We start from the raw sequence: 26,336 nt of genomic DNA on the forward strand, positions 1-26,336 counted from the left end.
AGTGAGTGAAATAACCAACTTTTAATCCAATCTTTATAAATCATCTGAAAGAAGCGTATTAGCCATTTAAGGAATTGATTGGAAGACAATACTGGAGTATTTAGCAGAACATCTTGAGAGACCCTTTGAGGAGCAGGAAATTAAACAAGTAGTGTTTAATTGTAATGGGGATAGGATAAAGTGCCAGGCCTAGATGACTTCACAATGGCAGTGTACCAAGTTAACTGGGAAGTATTGAAGGAAGACCTGATGGAGGTATTCAGAAGGTTCTCAGAAGATGGAATCATCCAAGGAAGGATGAATGAAACATACATCTGCCTCATACCCAAAAAGTTAAACAGTTGCAAGATCAAAGATTATAGGCCAAGATTATTTCCAAGGTTCTGTCCTACAGGCTGAGGGGGGTTCTTGTTGACACAATATAAGAATCTCAGTGTGCTTTTGTAGACGGGAAACATATATTAGACTCCGTTTTGGTAGCTAATGAGGCTGTGGAGGAATATAGAAGTAAAGGAAGAAGTGGACTGGTATTCAAAATCAATTTTAAGAAAGATTATGACTATGTTGAGTGGGACTTCCTAGAATCGGAATTAGCAAAAAGGGGCTTCAGAAAAAAATGGAGGAGATGGGTGACGGGTTGTTTTTCCTTTGTCTCATAATCTATCTTCATAAATGGGAGACCTAGAGGGAAGTTTTTTGCAACTAGGGGTCTTAGGCAGGGTGATCCCCTATCCCCTTTCTTGTTCACTGTTGTGGTTGATATTTTAGGAAGAATGGTAGATAGAGTCGTTGAGTCATCTCTTCCCCACGGATTTCTCATCGCAAGAGAGACGGTCATAGTAAGTCACCTTCAATTTGCAGATGATACAGTATTCTTTGTGAAAGACGAGAGTTCAATTTAGAACCTGCTAGACATTTTGAAGGTCTTCTACGCTCTATCAGGGATGAAAATAAATTTGCACAAAAGTCTGTTACTTGGGTTGAATATGGACGTGGAGTCAGTTGAATCTTTGGCTCGAAACATAGGATGTAAAAAGGTTCAATGGCCTCTGGAATACTTGGTGTTGACGGTGAGAACTCGTCAACTAAGTTGAGTTGGAAAAATTATCAAATCAAGATCACTAATCGGAAAGCTGTAAAAGTTTGAACAATAACTCAAGAACAATGATAGAACAATAATGGAGAATTCAGTCTTTCATTCACACTTAAGCCTCTGCTACAGTAAAATTTCCAACCCACTTTCAGGTGGTCTGAGAGTTCATTTTATAGCAGGCTCTAATGGCCTTAGGTACATAGTGGTCCAGGAGACCAAGTGGTACATATGTACTGTGTCAGGGGGGTGGCTTCAGAGGTTGTGGTCGTACATCCCGTACAGGAGCAGGTGTCAGGGGGATGTCTCCACTACTTGTCTGTACCCATGTCTGATGCGTGGTGGCAGGCGTAGTGGCGCAGGAGGTAGTGGTGTCGGCTCTTACCTATGGCCGTAGACGTACGGACCATGATCCTTACCCCAGCAGTCTCACTGGCACTGATATCCGTACACAGTACTTGGATGTACAAATATGTCCCATTCGACTCGTATTGGATCTCCTAAGCATAGGGATCCCAAGGTGTAAGGAATGGGACCCTTGGTGTGAGGTGAAGATCTTGGGTCCTTGGTATGAGATGCTTGAAACACCCCAAGGCCACCCACGGGCATAGGTGATAAGCACGTGGCCTCGCCAAGCATCTAAGTGGGCGAGGCGAGATGCGTGGGGTGACGGGACGACGGCCTCCTGAAAAAACGATGGCCCGAAGGGCCTCTCGAGGGCGCGCGCGCCATGGGCCTCGCGCGGACCTGCACGCTAAGTGCCGTTGATGGCCTCGCTTGGTGCTAGCCCCTACATCGGCCTCGCGAGATGCAAGGTGGCCGAGGGCCTCACGAGATGGGTGGCCTCCCCATGCGTTGGCAGAAGAGCTACGCTGATCCTAAGCGTGGGGACGTGGAGTTTTAGGTTGGTGACCACGTCTTTCTTCGAGTTTCACCTCTGCGAGGGGTGAGGAGGTTTGGTAAGAAGGGCAAGCTGAGCCCTAGATTCATTGGACCATTCGAGATCCTGGAAAGGATTGGTCAGGTGGCGTACAGGTTAGCCTTGCCGCCATTGTTGTCTGGAGTTCATGACGTGTTCCATGTCTCCATGCTTCGGAAGTATGTCTCAGATGTGACTCATGTGTTGAGGCATGGAGATCTGGAGTTACAGGCAGACTTGGCTTATGAAGAGCAACCGGTTCAGATCCTGGATCGAAAAGTTAAAGTGTTGCGGAATAAGACGATTCCTCTGGTGAAAGTGCTGTGGAGGAATAGTAAGGTCGAGGAGGCGACCTGGGAGCTTGAGACAGCTATACGAGATCAGTATCCGGAGTTGTTCAGGTAAATTTCGAGGACGAAATTCTCATTAGGAGGGGATAGTTGTACCGACCCAAATTAGCTATTAAGGCTTAAGGGCCTTGATTGGTGTGCCGGGAGGGCATAACTGGGATTAAAATGAATGTTATTGATTTAAATGCGTAAATGTATGATTAATAGTGTGTGTATGATAATTAGTGATATTATATGATGATATGATATATATGTTTGAGATATATGTGAGAACCACATTATGATGTGGATAATTCTGCAGCCGGCGACTCGAGGCGATCCTAGGGCTAGATAGCAGGAAAAGTCACAACGGGGCATTATAATTGACTTTGGACAAGTCAGGGGTACTTTAGGTATCGGGTAGTGATTTAGACTATCGGGTGATAAAAATAGATAATTGGAGATATATTTGAGGTTAGGATGTCTAGGCTGGATTATTGGGGGATTTTACCGTTTTGGCCTCGGGGACGCTTCCGGCACCCCGAGCTTTGGAATTAGTTTAATAAACTAAGGGTATACTTGGAAGACTTAGGAAGATACTAGACAGAAAATTATAAACCGACCCTAACTCTCTTTCTCTTTCTCTCTCTTCTCTTGGCTAAGGAAGAACTTCTGAATTTGAGAGGAAATAGTTGGAATTGAGCTGTGTTCTTGGGAATTGAAGGGAATAAATAGGAGGATTAGCTCAGGAACTGATCAAGATCTGAGATAGAGCTAAGGTAAGTTCTGAATTTTCGTTTCTAAGGTTAGGAATTTAAAGAAAAAGGCTGAGTTTTAAATATCTATGGTTTTGGAATTTAAGGTGGGATTGAGGCTTGAAAATTTGAAGATAGGTCAGGGGACTCTTGGAGAATCGATTCTACAGCTGAGGTAAGGTTTAATTTACAATTTGATGGTTGAATTTGAGAGTTTTCATGGCTGGTTTTGAGTTCTGTAGGTTTGAAATTTCAGAAGTTGGAATTGGGGTTTTTGTGAGTCTTAGGCTGGATTTTTGGTTGGATTGTGTTGTCTAAATCATTCTAATGTTGTTATTATTAATTGGTTTTGAGTTGGGGGCTTTGGGATGGTTTAAGGTGAGGTTTAGAGTTTGAAAATGGTGGTTTTTTCTGGGTTCGAAGGGTCGGGCCTTCGAAAATGTTGCACGCTGAAGAAGAAGGGCGGGCTGCGGCATGGCCCAAGCAATGCCGCGGCCCTTACCTGTTTTTGAGCCTTTGGGGGTTTTGTTTAGGGGTCATGCCGCGGCATGGGTGGCCTATGCCGCGGCGCTTAAGGGATTTTGGGATCTTAAGATTTTAGGCTTGGAAATTTAAACTAAGGTGCTCGGGGTTGAGTCTTTTATTATATTTGGTGAAGTTCAATATTCCGAGTACTAGAACTTGGCTTAGAAACTCATTTAAGGTTGTAATTGTGTCTTTCCTTATGGTTGTGACTAGGTGTCTAGCTAGGACTTGAGGATCGGATCGCGCTCAAGGAGTGTCGCCCGTAGCTAATTCATCTGAAAGCTAAAGGTAAGAAAACTGCACTCGGTTATATGTTTGTGATGGGACTAAGTGCTCCCGAGAATTGTATCGTGTCAACGTTGGTATTACACCATGGGACATGTAAAAGCGGCCTAAGGGTGTCGTACATACTATTAGCGCACAGAGCGCGATTTGGCCACTGGGAACCATGAACACTGGGATAACAGAGGGAGCAGCCTGTGAGCGCTAGCCCTGGTTATCGTTTATAAACTGTACATGCTAGGAGTTGATATGCCTAGTATGTGGAATACTTGACTATATTGAATGGTTATTTGACTGAGGCTATGTGATGCAACGTGAGATATTGACATGTCTGATAATTGCTTATGCTCTATTGATACTGTGTTTTCTTGATGGGCCTTGGCTCATGGGTGCTACGTGGTGCAGGTAAAGGCAAGGGCAAGCTGGACCAAGCCTGAGGTGGAGAGCTCCAAGGTGGAATGTACATAGCCAGCTGTTCGATCACCATGATCGAGGAGTGGATCAGGACAGGGACTACCTAACTGCTTGTTTTGCCTTAGTATGGCTGGTTATTGTATCTGAGTCTTACAACTTCTATAAACGGTCTTAACACTTGTATTTTTGGGGTCCTGTGTAATCAGATAATTTTTCTTAATGAAAAATGTTGCTTTTGAGACCAAAACGCTTGTAACCCTAGTTCCTTTGTAGTTTATGCAACACGGCTTTTAATTAAATGACTTGTCTAGCAAGTTCGGCACTTTATAAACACACAGTGTAACGGTCTTGGATATCCAGGGCGTTACAACCTCCCACTCCCTCCTCGCCTGAAGACGGTCATAGGGCTGCTAGCTCCTCTCCCCAGCCCCTAGTCTCAGTTTATCCTAGCTTAGTGCTTCCGCCATCGCTCCCTCGATGGAAAACTCTTCCTAGGAAGAAAAAATGGAGGGTTAAGTGTTCTGCCTCTTCCTCACATATTTCTTTTCATTTTGCAGATATGCCGAAAGCACGTAGACAGGTGTCCGTCCAGGAAGAGGACGACGCCCCTCCACTAGCATCCAGCCTAGTGTCCCGTGTGTCTTCGAATAAATTGACGGAGATCGTGAAGCACTACCGTATTGCTCCAGAATACGCCCTATATGCTCCCCAGGAGGCATACCGGGCCGATTACCCTGAGAAGGGTTTTGTGGCTTTGAGTGAGCAGATTTTGAAGGCAGGTGGCACCATTCCTTTGCACCAGTTTTTCGTGGCAGTTCTCAATTACTTCGATTTGGCCCCTCTTCAACTGTCGCCCAACAGTTGGTTGACTTTAAGTTGCCTTTTCATTTGGTTCATGGGAAACGTCAAATGCGCCCCGACGGCGTAGGAGGTGCATTCTCTGTATAACCTCATGGGAGTGCACAAGTCCAAGGGCTTCTACTACCTGCAGAAGTCCAAAAACGAGCTCCCCTTAATAGAGGGCTCAGTGTCCAACACAGGGCCTTGGAAACAAGACTTTTTCTGGGTAGAGGGGCCTCTCTCGGTTCGTGAAGGCTTTCGCGCCGGCTCTAGTAAGTATCCCGGTCTTTTTCATCTTCTTATTAGAACTTACTATTTTGCACTCTTACTTGTACTGACATTGGCGTGGATCTTGCAGGGCAATTTGCTGATCCCTCGATCATTGGGCCGGAGGCGGAGGCCATAAACAAGCTCATTAATGCAGACTCCGCCCTGAAGAAGGCGGCGGTCCTATTTACTGTGGCGAACCTCAACCGCCATCAGCTGTCCCCGGTCTCTGACCCCAAGCTCCTGTGGTCAGTTACTGGGTCTAAGAAGGCTATGGCTATGTCGGCTGGGTCGTCCCTACACGACGGTGAGGCCGAGGAGGAGATGGAGGATGCCCCCCTCGAATGTGGGGGATCTCATCAGTGCCCCCTGTCCCCCGGGGGATGCCCTCCCTATGGCTCCCATGACCAGGACATGGCCTTTCAATCTCTGGACCCGCAGGCCGCAGTGGGATGTTACGCTCCCCCTGGCCTTGATGGCTGTGACGCCTTCCCTCAGGTCCCTCATGATATTGGCTTACCAGATGCTGATTTCATCGACCTCGCGGAGCCCCCTTCTAATGTGCCAGGGTCTCAGTTTTTCTCCTTCCCTGCGCCTCCTCCTGCTTCGGCGAGCGGGTCATCCGTTCCTGTTCAACAAGATGCTCCTAGCGTGGAGGCGGAGCCTTGGGTGACTAGGATGGCTTCCACCTATGCGCAGCGTTTCATTCACATTGCCTCGGGTCTCCCTGTCTCCGACTGGAGGGGTCTAGGGAATATGACTCAACCAGACCTTGGGGAAACCCTAAGGCGTGCCACGGCCTGGGTGAGGTCTTGCACCTTGCGTCGATTAGTATTATGTATAGATGTACATGTGTTTTTCTTTTTGTTACTTATCGCTGACGCTATCACTTTCTTGTGCAGATCTACATCGTGTCTCTTCGGCATGCTGACACGTCTGACGTCCTCTCCGCATCTACTGCTGAGAGGGACTGCCTCATGGCCCGGGTCCAGGAGCTCGAAAATGAGCTTAGCGAAACCAAGGTCCAGTTGTCAAAGGCCCGGACTAAGTCTGCCAACTTGTTCTCGAAGAGGGAGAAGGTGAAGGCCAAGATCAAGGAACTAAAGGGCAAGGCTAGACATTTGGAGCGCGAGCTCCAGGGGGCCAAGGCCGCTGCGGCTGCGTCGCAGGAGAGACTCGAGACCGAAGTTGAGACCCTTAGGGCCGAACTACAGTCGGCTCAGGAGAAGAACGCTTCCTTGGAGGCGGAGAGGGCTTCCTTTGAGGCAGCGAGGGCTTCTTTGGAGGCGGAGAGGATCATCACCGAGCGCAAGTCTATAGATCGTGCTCTTTACAATGTATGGAGGCAGGATCCCAACTTCGACTTCTCCTCTTTTGGTGAACAGGCCGTTGCCCGAGCAGCCTGGTGGAGTGCCCACTATAGGAGGCCTTGAAATAGTCTTGCTCCTTTTTTGTTTTCTTTTTACTTTGTAATATCATTATCAGTGCTACTTTTCTTTTGGTAACTCTTGTACTATCTCGAGAACTCCTTTTTTTTTCTAATGTATAAATACATATGTTGCTGTTTATTTCTTGTTCTATTGCATTTGAGGCCCTTTTAAGCCTGTATGATGGGGTTTGGTTGGTTCCCCTCTTTTATCTATCAGGCTGGAGGTCCTTTGGAGCCCATGCGAGAGGATTCACTGGGACCTCTTTTGGTGCCTCTTGGTTGCTTCTATAAGGATATTTTGACCCCTTGGGTCTTAGTTATCCTTTTATGTTTTTCTTGCGCGCGCTTATTATTTCTTTGCGAGAAGCGTCCTTCTCGTCGTTATTCATAGTACTATTTTTTCAAGGGTCTCCTTTGGGACCCTTTTTGGCTAGGCGGCTTGGTGGCCTCTCTAGACTTATTATTATTTTCGTCACCATACATTTTTTGTAAGTCCCTATGGCCTCCCTTGGTGTTCATAAGGGTAGCTAATCCTTGCGATCCAAAGGGATGCCTTGTAAGGACTTCGTTTAACGCCCTAGTATAGGGGGTCTCTTTGGTTTTGGGTCACTTCCTCTTGATAGAGGGCCCTTTTTAGGATACTCTTGGTAGAGGGTCCTCTTTTTTTTTTTTTTTTTTAGGGGCCTCCTTTTTAGGAGGGCTAGGGGTCCTTTGGTAGATGGTCCCTTTTAGGGGTCTCGTTTTTAGGAGGGCAAGGGGTCCCTTTTTAGGATCCTTTGTTATAGGGCCCTTTTTAGGTTCCCTTTGCTAGCCGCCTGCTGTCGCCTCCTATCCTTCCCCCCAAGTGTCTGGTGAAATTTATTTCCGCAGGCACTTTGGCTGATGCTCACGTTGCGAAGGAAAATAATACATGAGGTTGCGAACAGTTTTACCCATAACATGCAGTTCCATTCATCACATTCATAATAAACAGTCTCATACAAATAGTTGCAACGGTACATTTGAGGTTTTCATATAAAACAAAAATAAAAAGACTCACACCTACTTAGGAGGCTATCTAAGTAACCTCTTTGATTTCTCCCTATCATATTAAGACAGCGTGCAACACTTGTTCTTTTTACCCTCGGACATGGGCGCCTTACTGGTAGTACTTCCTCAGGTGCTCTGCGTTCCATGCTCGGGGTATGATGGTGTCGTCCATGCGAGCCAGCTTGTAAGTGTTCGGGGGGACGCACTAAGCAACCTGGTAGGGCCCCTCCCAATTCGCCCCCAGCACTCCTGCGCCTGGGTCTCGTGTGTTAGGGAGTACCTTCCTTAGCACCAGGTCACCAACTCTGAAAGTTCTCTCCTGCACCCTCGAATTGTAGTACCTTGCAGCGCGCTGCTGGTACACCGACACCCTCATTTGTGCTTTTTCTCTCTTCTCCTCAAGCATGTCTAAGCTTTTGGCCAGGGCTACACGGTTGGCTTCGTCTCCATATGCCTGTACCCTGTGGGACTCGACTCGCATTTCGACTGGGAGCACGACCTCGCACCCATAGGCCAAGGAGAATAGGGACTCCACAGTAGTCTTGCGTGGGGTGGTTCTGTAAGCCCACAGCACATTTGGTAGCTCATCTGCCCAGGCTCCCTTCATCTTTTCTAGCTTTGTCTTCAGGTTCTTCTTAAGGACCCTGTTTATGGCCTCCACTTTCCCATTGGCCTGGGGGTGCACAACCGCGGAGAAACTCCTCCTTATGCCTCTTTACCTACAATATTCATCGAAAGCTCCTCCCTCGAACTGGGTACCATTGTCGAAAATAATCTTGTAGGGTACTCCATATCTACAAACAATGAATTTATTGACGAAAGAGGTGATGTGCTTGGCGGTTATCTTCACAAGGGGTTCTGCTTCTACCCACTTAGTGAAATAATCCACTGCCACCACCGCGTACTTCGCTCCACCCCTGCCTGTGGGAAGAGCGCTGATTAAGTCTATCCCCCAGATAGCGAAGGGCCAGGGGCTGGTCATGCTGGTCAGTTCGCATGGGGGTTTCTGAGGGTAGTTGGCGTGCCTCTGGCATTTGTCGCATTTCGTGGCAAAGTCATGCACATCTTTCTCCATGGAAGGCCAGTAGTATCCTTGTCTCATGGCCTTCCTAGCCGTGGAGGGTCCGCTCTCGTGGTTGCCGTACTCTCCCTCATGTATCTCCTGTAACACTTTCAACGCCTCCTCCTCTTCTACACACCGCAGGAGTGGAATTGAGAATCCTCTTTTGTAAAGGACCCCATCTACCAGGGTGTATCTTGCGGCCTTGTACACCAACCTCTGGGACTCGTTTTTATCCGCAGGCAAGGTTCCTTCTTCCAGGTACCTCTTGATTGGCTTGGTCCATGATTCCTTTGGGACACTAATCATGTGCACGTCCGCGCCTTCGATGCTGGGCTTTGGTAAGTACTCCACGGGTATTGATTCCAAGATATCACCATCCTTGGTAGATGCCAGCTTTGTGAGTGCATCGGCATGGGTGTTCTTTTCTCTGGGGATTTGCTCTATAGTATATGCCACCAACCGTCCCAGATAGCTCTTCACCTTCTCCAAGTAGGCTGCCATCTTGGGTCCCCTCGCCTGGTATTCCCCCTTTACTTGGCATACTACCAATTGAGAGTCACTGAAGATTTGAAGGCGCGTCACTCTCAGTTCCTGGGCTAAACGCAGGCCAGCTAAGAACGCCTCGTACTCTGCTTCATTATTGGAGGCCTCAAACCCAAATTGGATTGCGCAATACATTCTATGTCCCTCGGGCCCAGTCATCATGATGCCCACTCTTGATCCTCCTTCATTTGACGCCCCATCAACATGCAAACTCCACTCCTCTAAACCTCCTAGCTCTTCCTCCGTAATAGGCTGCTCCCCTTCTTCATTCCTTCCTTCATTCGACTGATGGGTGAGCTCTACAATAAAATCTGCCAGCACCTGTCCATTGATGGAAGCCCTTGGAGTGTATACAATATCAAATTGACTTAGCTCAATCGACCATTTCATTAGTCTCCCCGAAGTCTCGAGCTTATGTAAGACCTGTCTCAAAGGACTATCTGTTAGGACTTCAATTGTATGTGCATGGAAGTAAGGCCTCAACTTCCTCGACGCCACCACTAGCGCATAGGCCAATTTTTCGATCTCTGGATACCGGTTCTCCGCGTCCACCAAATGCTTGCTGATATAGTATACGCGTTGTTGCTGCTTCTTCTCTCCCTTAACCAGGGCTACACTAATGGCATGCTCAGACACTGCCAAGTACAGGTACAGCTTCTTGCCCCTCTCTGGCTTTGCCAACAGGGGTGGCTTCCCCAGGTGCTCTTTCAACTTGACAAATGCTTCCTCACATCTTTCATCCCAAGCGAACTTCTTGCTCCCTTTGAGGATGTCAAAGAATGGGAAGCACTTGTCGGTGGACCTTGAGATAAACCTATTAAGGGCCGCCACCCTTCCCGTTAGGCACTGCACCTCCTTCTTATTCTTTGGCGGGCTCATCTCTATTAGTGCCTTTATCTTGTCAGGATTGGCCTCGATGCCTCTGGAATTGACCATGAAGCCCAAGAATTTTCCTGAGGATACCCCGAAGGTGCACTTGACTGGGTTCAACTTCATCCGGTATTTCTTGAGTGTGTCAAACATCTCACCAAGGTCTTTATTGAGCTCTGCTAATTCTTTGGTCTTCACTAACATGTCATCCACATACACCTCCATATTCCTTCCTATCTGATTGGCGAACATTTTATTCACCAGCCTCTGATAGGTGGCTCCCGCGTTTTTGAGCCCGAAGGGCATCACCTTGTAACAGTAGAGCCCTTTGTCTGTAATGAATGACGTGTGCTCTTCATCTGCCGGGTTCATTGGGATTTGGTTGTACCCTGAGTAGGCGTCCATGAAACTTAGTAACTCATGTCCTGCCGTCGCATCTACTAGCTAATCTATCCTGGGAAGTGGGAAGCTATCCTTAGGACAAGCTTTATTCAAGTTCGTGAAATCGACGTAAGTTCTCCACTTCCCATTCGGCTTCGGCACGAGTACTAGGTTCGATACCCACACAGGGTAGAAAGACTCACGGATGAACCCGTTGGCCTTCAACTTGTCAACCTCCTCCTTTAATGCTATGTATCTTGTTGGGTCTAGCGCCCGCTTCTTTTGCCGGACGGGCCTTGCTTCTGGGGAGATGTTCAAGTGGTGGCACATAACACTAGGGTCTATGCCCACCATGTCCTCATGACTCCATGCAAACACGTCTAGATTATCTTTCAAAAATTTCATCAACTCCTCCTTCACGTCACCTTGCAGGCTTCTCCCTATCTTCAATTTCCTTAGGGGTTCCTCCGTCACCGTAACCTCCTCTACTTCTTCTACTGGTTCTGCTCTTGACTCATCCACGACCCGAGGGTCCAGCTCCTGCGGACCCCCTGTGGGCATACATAGCGCCTCATGTACCACCATGGCCATTGGCTCACGCGGTTTTGCAGGCGTGCAGAGTGAGGTGTTGTAACACTCCCTCGCCTCCTTTTGTTCTCCCTTCATACTAGCGACCCCTCCTGGAGTCAGGAACTTGACAACCAAGTGATATATTGAAGTTATGGCTTTCAATTCTCTTAGGGAGGGTCTCCCCAATACCGCGTTGAAAGCTGATGCACAATCTACTACAACAAAGTTAGACATTACTGTAGTCTGCCGAGGTTGCACCCCCATGGTAAGTGTCAATTCGATCATTCCAAGGGGTTGCACTGAGTCCCCTGTGAATCCGTATAGGGACAACTGGCAGGACTTCATGTGACGAATGCCCAGTCCCATCTTTTCCAAAGCAGGGCGATATAGGATGTCCACCGAGCTCCCGTTGTCCACTAGCACTCAATGCACACGCATATTTGCCAATTGAACTGTCAACACTAGCGGATCATTGTGGGGAAAGTGTACCCCCCGTGCGTCCTCCTCAGTGAACGTTATCGAGTCATTTTCCCCCTTGAAACTCTTCGGGAGTTGTTGTTCTAAGCTCATGACGCAGGGAGGCGGACTTCGCCGAGCCTCTCTTGCATATCTATCTCGCCCCTTCTTAGAGTCTCCCCCAAATCCTGGACCTCCAAAAATGGTTCGGACCTCCCCCTGTATTTCTGGGGCTCACTCTTGTGCCTGGGGTGCTGTGGGCTCGTCCTCTGGCCTTTGCCTTTCTCTCCTGACATAGCGGCCCAAGTGCCCCCGACGGATAAGCTCCTCAATTTCCTCCTTCAGATGGATACACTCTGCAGTGGTGTGTCCGATGTCCTTGTGGTATTGGCAGTATCTACTGGGGTCCCTTTTGGACCGATCCTTTCTCATTGGTGGGGGCTTTTTGAAGGGTACTCGATCTTCGTTGGTGATGTAAATATGCTCCCTGGTATCCGTGAGGTTCGTATAGTAAGTACAAGCCGTTTGCCTATGATCACCCCCTCGTTTGGTTTTCCTTTGCTGGTCATCTCTTGGCCCATTGTACGTTCTTTTCTTCTTCGCTACATTCGATCCGTCGTTAGTTGGGGGCTTCGCGTGGGGCTCCTCCTTCCCCGCCTTTAGGTTTGCGTGGCCATCCTCCACACGGATGTACTTCTGCGCTCTCTCATAGAAGTCATCTAAGTCGGTGACTTCCCTCTTCAACATGTTGTCCCACAACTTGCTTCCTGGGAGCACTCCAGCGATAATGGCCATTTTTAACTCTCGGCGCGTTAGGCTTCCCAATTTTGCGGCCTCCATATTGAACCGGTGAATGTAGCTCTTTAGGTTTTCATTCTCCCCTTGCTTCACGTTGGCCAGGCTAGTACCCGGCATCGTGTAGTCCCGCACGGCATGGTGCTGTTGGAGGAATTCGTCAGAAAACTGCTGCCAGTACCTGATGGACCCCGGCCTTAGTCTTTTGAACCATTTGTAGGCGGGTCCTTTCAGAGTAACAGCGAAGCAATGGCACCTGGCACCACTTCCGATCCCCCTCGGATTCATCAGATCATTAAACTCATCCAGGTGGTACTTCGGATCCTTGTTCCCTTCGTAAGGGGTCATATTGGGCTCTTTAAAATTGGCAGGGAGCCGAATTGCCTGAATTTCTCTCACAAAGGGTGACTCATGGTTGAAGTCCTCCTCAAAGGCCTGGCCGCCTGACGCGGTGACGATCTTGCTCCGCAGGCTCCGCAGGCTCCTCCACTCCGTGTCTAGGTCCTGCCTCATATTGCTGAGAGTGTCCCTCAAAGCGGACAGGGTAGGATCTGCCTTTCCCTTGCCTTCTCAAGGCGCCACAGGGGGCGTGGTCCCTTTGCCCGCCCTCTTCTTATTGAGCTCCTCCCGCAAGTCTGAGGGTGCTCTTTTGGAGGTGACCTCATCCTCATTGCGAGGGGCAGCGTTGGTCCTCGACGCTGGCTTCTGGGCCTGCTTAGGCGGTTCGTGGTGATTACGTTGCTTCGTCAGGGGGGTGTTACTGGTTGAATGTCGGGTTCTCCCATCATCTACCGGTACAGTGGTCTCCACCCCATCCTTGCCCTTCTCCTTCCTCTTAGGCAAAGTTACGCTTGACTTACCCTGCAACAGGCCGTTAAGGACCTCTTGCATGTTTTCCAAGGTGGTTTCCAACCTTTGGTTCTTACGGTGGAGCTCACGTATTTCCTCTTCGTAAAACCGGGATTTCGAACTCGAGCATACAGAGTGGACCTGGGGGTGCTTATCATGCCTACGGGCAGAAGGGCCTGGGTCTTGCCGGCCGGAGTTTGGTGCCTGTGGCGGTTTTGGAGGAGGGAACTCGTCAGCGTTTACCGGTGGGGAACTTGGAGGACTTCCTTCAGGTGTAGCGGCTAGTGATGAGGCCACCCTATCACCTCCGTGAACTTCAGGGTCTTTCGGGGGCTCCACGTCTCTGTGTGGAGGAGCGTCCTTCATGGAGGCCTTCAGCTGGACTCCACTCAGGTGAACCTCTACCTCCCGCGGCTCCCTCAGTCGCTTCGAGCGTCTTGGCATCTTCTTCTTGTCGGAAACAATGGTGGAACAGTAGCTTGAAACTAACGTTCCCACAGACGGCGCCAAACTGTTGACGGTGAGAACTCGTCAACTAAGTTGAGTTGGAAAAATTATCCAATCAAGATCACTAATCGGAAAGCTATAAAATTTTGAACAATAACTCAAGAACAATGATAGAACAATAATGGAGAATTCAGTCTTTCATTCACAGTTAAGCCTCTGCTACAGTAAAATTTCCAACCCCCTTTCAGGTGGTCTGACAGTTCATTTTATAGCAGGCTCTAATGGCCTTAGGTACATAGTGGTCCAGGAGACCAAGTGTTACATATGTACTGTGTCAGGGGGGTGGCTTCAGAGGTTGTGGTCGTACATCCCGTACAGAAGCAGGTGTCAGGGGGATGTCTCCACTATTTGTCTGTACCCATATCTGATGCGTGGTGGCAGGCGTAGTGGCGCAGGAGGTAGTGGTGTCGGCTCTGACCTATGGCTGTAGACGTACGGACCATGATCCTTACCCCAGCAGTCTCACTGGCACTGATATTCGTACTCAGTACTTGGGTGTACAAATATGTCCCATTCGACTCGTACTAGATCTCCTAAGCATAAGGATCCCAAGGTGTAAGGAATGGGACCCTTGGTGCGAGGTGGAGATCTTGGGTCCTTGGTATGAGATGCTTGAAACACCCCGAGGCCACCCACGGGCATAGGTGATAAGCACGTGGCCTCGCCAGGCGTCTAAGTGGGCGAGGCGAGATGCCTCCTTCGCAAGGCCTCCCTTGCGTGGCCTCCCTTGCGGTGTGGCTTGGACCCAGATGCGTGGGGTGAAAGGGCGACGACCTCCTGAGAAAATGATGGCCCGAAGGGCCTCTCGAGGGCGCACGCGCGATGGGCCTCGCGCAGAGCTGCACACGAAGTGCCGTTGACGGCCTCGCTTGGTGCTAGCCCCTACGTCGGCCTCGCGAGATGCAAGGTGGCCGAGGGCCTCGCGAGATGTACGGCGCCTGGTGGCCTCGCGAGATGGGTGGCCTCGCCCATGCGTTGGCCTCGCGGGATGGAAGGTGGCCGAGGGCCTCACTTGGTGCTAGCCCCTACGTCGGCCTTGCGAGATGCAAGGTGGCCGAGGGCCTCGCGAGATGTACGGCGCCTGGTGGCCTCGCGAGATGGGTGGCCTCGCCCATGTGTTGGCCTCGCGGGATGGAAGGTGGCCGAGGGCCTCGCTTGGTGATAGCCCCTACGTCGGCCTCACGAGATGCACGGCGCCTGGTGGCCTTGCGAGATGGGTGGCCTCGCCCATATGTTGGCCTCGCAGGATGGAGGCCTCGCGAGATGCACGGCGGTTGGTGGGCTCGCGAGATGGGTGGCCTCGCCCATGTTATGGCCTCGCGGGATGGAGGCCTCGCCCCTGGCCTGATGCGCGCGGATGAAGGCCTCGCGAGAGGGGTAGCCTCGCGGGATGGCCTCGCCCATGTGTTGGCCTGATGCGCGCGGATGATGGCCTCGCGAGAGGGGTGTGGTGAGGTGCGATGGCTTCCCGAGACGACGGTGGCCCAAGGGCCTTGCCTCGGCCTCATCTTTTCTCTTGATTAGATTGTGAGCATTAACACTTGGGATTACCCTTAAGGGAAATCCTAAGAAGCAAGCATTCTGGGAACCTGTGGTGGCCAAATGTGCCAGAACGCTTGTGTAGAGTCCCAAAATTTTACATAGCTAGCTAGATAGTAGTAGTTAGATAGTAATAACTAGTATTAGTTATAGTATGTTTATTACTGTGGATTCTGGTTCAAACCGGGACTTCGTTGAACACTCTTAGCAACAATAATAGATTTTATAAGTTTAGCCTATAGTTTGAGAATATAAATTATAACATAAGGTTTATTAATATTGCTGGTCCTAGATATATTATTCATTATAACCTAAGATTTAGATAGAGCCAATAAGAATATGACACTTGTCATAAGCATGATTATTGAGGAATTAAGTATTTTAATGATAAATAAAGAAATATAAGCTTTACTATTCACCAGAAACTGTTAGGGTCATAGTATGACTCAGTCAAAGTAGTTATCCCATTAAAATTATGCTGAAAAAGTGCAATTACATGTTTAAAATATTCACGTATGCCGATATATCGCAGCATGGGAGCCAATATATCGCCTGTCAAAGGATACGAAAAATACATTGACATTGCAAGATCGTACGAACGGAGGCTCGGGACTAGGAAAGAGTCGATATATCGCCATCTAGGGGCGATATATCGCCCTTGGTGGGTTAGTTTTTAATTTCTTTGTTTTTTTAATTTTAAAATAAACCTTAACCACTTAGACCTGCTTCTGAACGTTTTTGACCGAGTCGTCAGCCTCTGATTGACGAAAATTCAATTCTTTTTCATTTTAAAATCATTATTTTATTCAAATCAAAATGGGGTTAGTTTCATTCCTTACCTCTATAAATAGGACTTAGTACCCAGCTCTTCCTCTCATTCTTCAAGCTGTGATCAGAGACTCCAAGGTGCTAGTGAGACCATAAGAGTGATAAACACTTGGGTTGGGAAAAAGCTTTGTCATTCTTAAGCTTTATAAAATACTTGGGAAGTGAGGATTAGTGTATTTCGGTATTGAAGTTAGATCAATCCATAAGGTCAACTAAGGTATTCCTATTCTTTAAGTCCAGTTCTTTAAAATTCTTTAGTTTTCTTTAGTTTCTTTTATTCAGATCCTAACTTTTGATATTGATTCTTGATTAGGTTCTTGAAACTTAAAGTCTCTCTCGGTAAGTTTATTCTTGAAGGTTTAGTTTACACATTTATTCTTTATCTTTAGAAATACTCACTATTTTAACTTTTGTTTTAGGAGTGTTCTAATCCCGCTCTTGTTCTCAAATATCCTGGTTTTGGTAAGGAAAATAATATAGATTTTATGTGCTTATATGTTATGTTTATGTTATGGTATGTTATGTTATGATGTGTTTATGCTATGATATGTATATGTATGATATGTTTTAGTTCTTGGGTATATGATTTGTTTAGATAACAAGCATATAATTTGTTTAGATAACAAATAACTTGTTTAGATAACAGGTCCCAATAGTATATTCCTTGGGCATATGATTTTTTTAGATAACAAGCCCCATAAATTTATATGACTTGTTTAGATAACTAGCCCCATAGATTTATGGGCATATGATTACCTAGCTAGTAAGCCCCAAGATGTATGATGGCCATTGTAATAGTTGTTTTTATAGCCATATGTTTTATAGTGTATGCTTAAGATATATGTTCTAGATAGTCTTATGTTTTTTTTATAGTATTTGATGTAGTCTTATGCTTATGTTTACGATGTATGTTTTGTTTTTAGTAGATTTTCCTTGCTGGGCATTAGGCTCATTCCTTTATTTTTTAGTGTGATGCAGGAAACTAGATACGGAGGCGGAACGATTCTTGGAAGCTTAGCATATGTGTTGAGGATGAACGGACTGAGTGATTGCGTGTCGATCAAGGATGACGTTATTTTTAGTTTTCTTTTAAATTATGTTTCTATGTATTTTTCGCATTTTGTTTTGTAAATAATTTTCTTCAGTTTAAAATTATGTTTTATGTTTTGAACAATGGGTACCCATACCATACCAAAATTCTATTGTTCTTTGTAATTTTCACAATATTATGTTTGAAGTTTTAATAAAGTTATTATTTTTTTTCTTATGTATATGTTCTTCTAAGTAGTAGCTATGTCTAGTAATCTTAATGGTCCAAGGTCTTAGAAATAGTTGGGTCATTACAACTTGATGGATGGAAGAGTGCTTACCTGTCTAGAGGGGACAGGTTGACTTTAATTCAATCTGTTCTTTCATCTTTTGGGATGGAGGTGAATTGTTGGGCTCAAAACACTTGTTGGCTTGGGAAACAGTGTGTAAACCTAGATTTCAAGGTGGGTTGGTAATACGTCATTTGGAGTGGAGAAACAGAGCATTCCTCATGAAATGGTTGTGGATATTTCCATTAGAAGACAAGTCCTTGTGGCATAAAGTGATAAAAATTAGATATGGGGTTATTGATAATCAATGGGATACCAAAAGAGGGGAAAGATTGTCTTACAAAAGCCCATGGAAAAGTATTGCGACACTATATGATAATTTTGGGAGAAAAAGATTGGTACGATTCGAGGTGGGTAATGGTGAGAGGATCAGATTTTGGGAGGATATATGGGTAGGAGATGTTGCCTTAAATGACTTATTTCCTAATTTGGCACTAATCTCTAATGCTCATACTACAAGTATAAAAGAGGTAGTGGTCGAGGGTGAAGGATTGTCAGCTTCTAATTGTGGGTGGAATCTCCATGTTAGAAGGTATTGGAGAGATAAGGAGGTGCCAAATTCCTTGGAAATACTCCAGATTCTTGAGCAGAAACCAATATTTCGAATGTTCAAGGATTCAAGAGTTTGGATCCCAGGATCTAGTGGTAAATTTTCTTGTAAGGATGGGCTAAAATAGTGTGGAAAAGTTGTGTTCCCTCACAATTCAAGATATTTGGGTGGTTGATAATTGTGGAAAAGCTTAATGTTCACAAGATCTTGCAAAAGAAAAGGCCTTTCAAGTCTTTGTCACCGGGCTAGTGTGTTTGCTGCAAGAACAATGGGGAATCTCTCTCCCATCTGTTTTTGGAATGTTCATTTACATCGTCATTATGGAACCGATTGTTGAGTGAGTTCAGCATCAAATGGTGTATGCCTAAAAAATGCAAACAGTTGCTGGCTTGCAAGCTTAGAGGAGGCACAAGGACTTCTAGGTTGGGTCAGCAACAATTTTAGTTATCATATGGGTTGTGTAGTTAGAAATGAATGGTCAGATATTTTAAAATATAGAAAACAAAGTAGAGGACTTGTGGGAGAAGATCAAATTTTGGGTTGCATTATGGGTTTATAAAACTAAAGGTTTTCTTGATATTTCTTTCCAAGATCTCAACAAAGAGTGTGGTTGTATTTTGTTTTGAGATTCTATATATTTGGCTTAGGAACTTTGAAGTTTTATTGTATGATATTTTTATTGCTTTAATCGTTGTGTTACCATGGTTCTTCAAACAAAAAATAAAACTAACACTCATGGGGGCAGTACCTATTCCATGTCTATTGTAGTTGACTACTCTAGGAAGGTTTGGGTATTTTAACTTAGACACAAAAGTGAGACTTTTGAAAAGTTTAGGCAATGGAAAAACTTAATAGAAAACCTCACAAATGGAAAAATTAAAACCTTACGAACAAATAATGGCCTAGAGTTTTGCAATAATGAATTTGACACATATTGGAAAGAGAATGGTATACAGAGATATAGAACTGTTAGGTAACTCCCCAAAAAAATGGAGTGGCCGAAAGAATAAATAAAACTATCCTAAACAAGGCTAGATGCATGTTATTCAATTCTGGTTTGTCTAAAGTGTTTTGGGGAGAAGCTGATATGATAGCTATCTATTTGATAAATAGGTGTCTGTCTAGTATTATAATGTTTAAAACTCCCGAAGAACGGTGGTCATGCAAACAACTAGATTTTTCCAACCTGAAAGTATTTGGCTGTGCAGCATATGCACACCAAAGTGTTGGGAAATTAGAGCCTAGGACTGCGAAATGTATCTTTCTAGGCTATCTCTAAAGGGGTTAAAGGCTATAGATTATGGCTGCGAGAAAAAGGGAGTTTCAAAACTATCATAAGCCGTGATGTCATTTTTAAAGAAAATGAATTTCCATACTTAATTGATACTAACCCAAGTGCAAGTGTAAATAAAGAAAATAATTATGCAGGTTCCATTTTAAATCTACAACCTAATACCATTTAGGTGGAACAAACAAAGACACAGCCAGATGTGATTCAGGTGGAACAAATGGTAGATGAACCTGTTATAAATCAGGTGGAACCTATACAGGAAGGTCGAAATGAAACTGAACAACTAGAGGTACAAGCTGATGTTATTAGTGAAGAACCAAATGAAGAAACCAGTAAAGAATTGGTAGAATATAACTCACTAGAGACAGAGCTAAGAGGATTCCTAAGCCTACACAATGATTTAGTTTCAACATATGGAGTGAAGACCTTGCTTATGCTTTTATGATAAATTTATAAACTAATAAGACAGAACCTAAATCCTATAATGAAGAAATAACAGGAAAGGACTCATCATCTTGGATTGAAGCAATGAAGGAAGAAATATGCTCTCTAAAGAAAAATCAAACCTAGAAACTTGTGCCTAAACCTAATGGACAGAGTGTAGTTGCATGTAAATGGATGTACAAGCTGAGAGAGGGCAGAACAAGAGAAGAACCAGTCAGATTCAAGGCTAGACTAGTGGCTAAGGGCTTCACATAGAAAGAGGGGATAGATTATACTGAAATATTCTCACTGGTGGTCAAATAGAAGACTATAAGGATCATACTATCTCTAGCAACTCAGTTCAACATGGAAATAGATCAAATGGATGTAACTACTACTTTCCTACATTGAGAACTAGAAGAGGACATCTATATGGAACAACCTAAAGGATTTGAGGTTAAAGGAAAGGGTGAATTGGTGTGTAAGCTGATTAAGTCCTTGTATGGACTTAAACAATCACCTAGACAATGGAGTAAAATGTTTGACACTTTTATATCCAAGCTAGGATTTACAAGAAGCTATTTTGATACATGTCTATACTTTAAAGGGTACAAAGTAAGTGAGGTAATCGAATAAAAGGATCTCTTAAGGTTGAGTTCGAGATGAAGGACCTTGGAATTGCTTCCAAGATTCTAGGAATTACCATAACAAGGGACAAAAGTAAAGGAGTGCTAAAGTTGAACCAGAAAGACTTCATTTACAAGATCCTAGACAAGTTATCTATGAGAAATACTAAACTTGCAAAACAACCTATCACCTTTCAATATCATTTCTCAAAGTCTCAGTGTCATACAAGTCAAGAAGAAACGGAGGTTATGAACAAAGTTCCCTAGTATAGGGTCTGTTATGTATCTAATGGTGTGTACTAGGCTAGATTTGGCTTATGCAATCAATGTGTTGAGCAGATACATGGCTAATCTAGGAAAGGTTTACTGGATTGCTTTGAAATGTTTCCTTAGGTATCTAGTTGGATCTGCTAAAGTCCCACTAGTTTATAAAAGGTGCAATCTAGCACTGTAGTTAAAGGCTACAGTGATGCGGATTATGCAGGTGACAGAGATAGCAGAAAATCAACCTCAACCTATGTGTTTTCGATTGGGGGAAATTGTATCAATTGGAAAGTTCAGCTTCAACCGGTAGTACCACTCTCTACTACTGAATCTGAGTATATAGCTACTACTGAAGCAATTAAGGAAGCTATATGGATAAAAGGTCTCATGGGTGAACTTAAGATTCTACATGGAACACCTACTGTATATTCTGATAATAAAAGTTGTATACATCTGTACAAAATCCTTATTTTTCATGATAGGACTAAACATGTGGAGATTAAATATCACTTTATTAGAGTGAAAGTGACACAAAGGGAGATTGCCATTGAAAAGGTTCCTACGGAAGATAAACATGTTCATATGGGTACTAAGAGGGTGACCCTAATTAAGTTTATACACTGCATAAACTTACTAAGGATTGCTACAGATGGATAACCCATAGACCTATGAGTTAGGACCCTCAAAGACTACTGCACTAATCTACCCAACTCACTAGGGAATTTAGGGGGAATTTTGTTGGATAAATTCCCCCATGAGCTGAACATTCAAGAATAGAAAAAATTCAGTTACATTCAATTAAAACTTTCAGACAACTCAAACAGATTTGAGAGCTCAACTCAACAAACTCAGGTCTCTACTTCTATTTTAATCTACTTGTACAGAATATATATAGCATGTAATAGTTCAGTTTTGAAGAGTCTTTTACCTTCAATTCGAGAAAAAAAAAAGATAGCAAGTAGTGAGAACTGTAATCTTGAGTTCAGAGAGTTTTCTTGTTCATGTTGCTCATGTAAAAGAGAGAAGAAACATAGCACATATTAGAGAGAGAAGTGAAACAATAGAAGAAAACATATAGATTTGAGATTAGAGGCTTAATTACCTATTGGAATGTGGCATTGGAATCGAGCTTGAGTTGACTTTGAGGCGAGGTCAATGAGGACGTAGCCCAGTTTTTGGGTGAACCTCGATACATCCAGTGTTCTCTTCTCCCTTCTTCAATTTTTGAATTTTTTTGTGATTGTCTTTGAATGTTTGATTCAATGTTTGATTGCCCTATATCTATAGATAAAGTCGAAGGTGTTAATCTCTGCAATAAAAGATAAATAGTGTTAAAATTGACTCTTGTGTCACAGTACAGAAGTAATACATGTGTGGTGTATGTTTATCAAGGGTATGTGCTCGAAGTGTTGTGGAGCGTACTTCTCGTCGGGAGCTGCTCCAATTCTATTGGGCTTCTTGCCCTTGCCTTTTCCCCAACGTTTGCTCCTGTTGGGGGTCTCTCTTGGTGTCATAGACAGAGCCGAAGCAACATTTCCTGCACTGAATGTAGGCTAAAAAGCACTATATCAAGTGGGAGATGCTCCATAGCCTGTCAGGTGGCACTAAAATAGGCATTTGGCATGGGGTTGAAGCCATCTGGTTGAACAATAGGGCTGAACTATGAAGCGCTCATAAGACTTCTTTGGGCTGGAGTGTATGGCGACTACTAGGTTCCCAGACCCATGGCGTTTGGGAACAATGGAGTGGGGAAAGGGACTGGTCCTCTGAATGCACCAATCTGTTCATCCTCCAAACTGATGTACTCTTAGGCTCGACGTATGAAGTCGTCGAACTTGTGGCATCCTTTTCGCTGGAGGTCATCCCATAGTGGGGAACCTACTTGGGTGCCAAGTTGTAGGGCCATCAGCTATTGGCCATCATCGAGCTTCTTGGTTGTAACGACCCAAAATAGCTAATAAGGCTTAAGGGCCTTGATTAGTGTGCCAAGAGGGCATGTTGGGATTTATGTGTGATTTTATGAGTTAAATGCATGGTTATGATTTAAAGCATGTTATATGACTATTTGATTATCTGAGATGCATGACTATGTATATTAGCATGCATGTAGGCCCGGATCGTGTTAGAAGGGCATAACTGTAATTTTGGCCATGTTGGGCATAACTGCATTGATATGTGATGATTTTTGAGACCACATTGTGATGTGGATGTATCTGTGATTTGTGACTCGAGGCGATCCCAGTGAGCAGGCTAGCGGTAAGTGATGGCGGGAATTTGTACCCGGCTCGGGGCGAGCCTGGGGTATAAATAGGATCTGTTGAGTTTATTGGCGTTTATTTTGATATCGAGGAATATTGTTTTGGTGATTTATCAGGTGTTGGGAAGCAACGGGAAAATATTAGAGACACTTGAGGATTAGCGGGAATTGGGTAAAATGACTAAAATGGCCCTATTTGGACAAAAGGATTTAGAATTAATAAGGTGGGCATTTTGGTCATTTGGCTTTTTGGAGATATATTAAATAAGGCTTTACACTTAGTGGGATTTATAGAGAAAGTGTGTTGGCTGTGGAGAGAAAGAAAGAAAAGAAAGAAAAAGGAAAGAGAGAAAACAGAGGGGTTTTTCTCAAGGATCGGTTTGTGCATTCTTGCACCATTCCTCTCCATTTTTCTTGGAGCAAAGCTCAGTGGGGAGCTAGGATAGGTTGAGCATCAAGGATCTTAAGGTTACACTTGAAGATTTGGCAAGGATTAGCAAGAACACATCAACTTTTGAGGAAAGTTTTTAGAGATTTCAGTTTTAAGGGTTTTGATGGTTTGAGCTGTGTTTTGAGCTGAGTTGATGGGAATTTTAGGGAATTTCTGGGCAAGCTTTGAGGATGAACAAGCTAAGGAGGCCTAGGGTTGAATCAAGGTCGAAATTTGCATCAATGGTAAGAATTCTAAGCCTTTAACTTTGTTGTTGATTGAATTTATGGGTTTAGGGTTGTTCATGGTGAATTTTGAGATTTGGGATGTTTGTGCTTGGGTTTTGAGATTTGGGGATGCTTGGGATGAATGGAGAGTGTTTATAAGCTTGATTTTGGGTTTGGAAAAGGTTTGGACAAGTTTAGGGTTGAAATTGTTGAAGGAAATCGCAAGAAGCGATTTTTTGGTTCTGCTGGGCTGCAACTAGCGCTACAGCGCTAGTCAGTGGGCGCTGTAGCGCTAGCCCCTGTTCTGGGGGGAGTGTTTCTTCTTGTAGCGCTACAGCGCCCTCTTTAGAGCGCTGTAGCGCTGCACTGTTCACAGAAGTGGTTTTTTTGGGTTTTTGATGAGGGATTTTGACCTAGGGTTCGGGGCTCGATTCCGCCACCTTGTTTTGGGGATTTAGGACTTCCCGGGGGCTCGGGATTGGTCCCGAGGCTAGGTATTCGGACTTGGGGTTCGGTGTTGACTTTAACCTATGTTTGTGCCTAGGTGTGCGCTAAGGCTCGAGTGGGATCGTGCTCAAGGAGTCAAGTGTTGAAAGCTATCGAATTGACAGGTAAGAAAACTATAACACCTGTAGGATAGGGCATGGGCCCATAGTGTGATTGCGGGGCACGGCCCTATATTGCATGATGAGATGATTGCAGGGCACGGCCCTATATTTTGTATTACATGTTAGGGTGTAGACTTAAATGAATTGATATTTGTTTGAATGTTGTTTGAGTTATACTATATGTGATTATAGTGGAATGATACGGCGCGGAGTCGAGAACGGCAATGGAGCCGAGAACGGCAGTGGGGCCGGTAGTAACACTTAGCACATGGGATGCTTGTGGTCAGGGTAGGACCCAGTGGATACGTGTGATATCCCTACGGTGAGGACCGAGACCCCAGGCTTTGGTAAGGCTTCTGGGGCGGCATGGCCATGTTTGCTTAGTCTAATGGTTGACTTGTTTATCTGTGGACTATCTGATATGATTAACTGTATATTTTGCACATGTTATGTACTACATGAGTTTTCTTGCTGGGCTTCGGCTCACGGGTGCTCTGTGTTGCAGGTAAGGGCATAGATTAAGTCAACCAACCATAAGTACGGAGAGCGTGTGTAACGACCCAAATTCGCTAATAAGGCTTAAGGGCCTTGATTAGTGTGCCAGGAGGGCAGGCTGGGATTTATGTGTGATTTTATGAATTAAATGCATGATTATGATTTAAAGCATGTTATTTGGCTATTTGTTTAACTGAGATGCATGGCTATGTTTACTAGTATGCATGTAGGCCCGGATCGTGTTAGAAGGGCATAATTGTAATTTTGGCCATGTTGGGCATAACTGTATTGATATGTGATAATTGTATTCTGTGAATTGTACCACGTGGGTGTGGTTGTTTTATTGTGATGCACGTGCCGAGACGGTCCTAGAGAGCTAGTTAACTTAGATGTCACAACGGGATTTTGTACCCGGCTCGGGAGGAGCCTAGGGGTACCTCGGGGATTTTATGGTTAAGTTGAGGTTTAGCGGGTAATGGTTATTGGAGATTTAGTAACCTGGGTAACCATTAGTTACTGCTGTGAGTAACAAGTTTTAGAAAGAAAATGGTAGAAATGAAATAGAAGAGTAATGACTTAAGTGCCCTTGAAGGTTTAGATTGGAAAGATTAATAGGAAGGGGTAATTTGGTCTTTTGGCAAGGGGATTATGAAAATTTCAGCTGTGATCTAAGGGGGTACGGTTTGGGCATTTGGGGTCACTTGTGGCATTGATAGAAATTGAAGAGAAGAAAGAGGGGGAGAAAGAAGAGCTAGGGCAAGTGGAGAGAAAAGAAGAAGAAGGGTGAAGGGCTGAAGTGGGAACTTGGGAGGAGGATCTAGGGAGCTTTTGAGTGGATTCTCCATTTGAGGTAAGGATCTTGTGCATATTTAAGTTTGATTTCTGTTTTGAGTTGTGGATCTAAAGCTTGAGTTAGTTTCATGCCTTGGTTTGAGTTTTTCTGAAGTTAGAAATCAAGGGTTGAATTTTGGGTATGAGTGTGTTTTGGATCTTGATTCTAGTGTTTGTAGGTTGATAGAATGTTCATATGAAGTTTGGATTTGAGTTTTCGGGTTTAGGTATTGGTTTAGGATGATTTGGAGAGGTTGAAGCTCGGGAAAACGCGAAGGAAAAACCCAGAATTCTGGGTCTGCGAGGGCGTGCCGCGGCACGGGTTTTGCTTGCCGCGGCGGGGAGCCTCTGGTTTCTGGGTGCCGCGGCACAAGAAAGTTGTGCCGCGGCACAAGGCAAATTTCAGGATGGCATTTTTAGGCAATTTTAGGCCTTTGCTCCGGGGCTTCGGGGGATGTCTTCGGGATGTTGTTTTAAGGTTTTAGAGGTCCCGAGAGTGCGGGATTGGTCCCGGGAAGTGGTTTTGGGTTGATTAGTATTGAGGGATGTTTCTTGTGTGTTGTGACTAGGTTGTTGGTGAGGCTCGTGCTTGAGGACCGTGCTCGTGGCTCTAGTGCATCAGGAGGCTCGGAATGCAGGTAAGAAAACTATAACACCCGAGGTTAGGGCATGGCC

General features: G+C 45.1%; 1 protein-coding gene across 1 annotated transcript in view; it reads left to right on the forward strand.

Annotated features, from left to right (window-relative positions):
• The window catches only part of LOC133796179 (uncharacterized), a 42,910-nt gene extending 21,440 nt beyond the window's left edge, over window positions 1-21,470 (forward strand). Inside the window, exons 3-4 of the mRNA XM_062233658.1 lie at window positions 19,673-19,843; window positions 20,985-21,470. Coding sequence (XP_062089642.1) covers window positions 19,673-19,843; window positions 20,985-21,470 — 657 coding nt within the window. The remainder of the gene's footprint in view (window positions 1-19,672; window positions 19,844-20,984) is intronic.
• Window positions 21,471-26,336: the final 4,866 nt, after the last annotated feature.

Source organism: Humulus lupulus, chromosome 8 (assembly GCF_963169125.1).
Source record: "Humulus lupulus chromosome 8, drHumLupu1.1, whole genome shotgun sequence".
Classification (NCBI taxonomy): domain Eukaryota; kingdom Viridiplantae; phylum Streptophyta; class Magnoliopsida; order Rosales; family Cannabaceae; genus Humulus; species Humulus lupulus.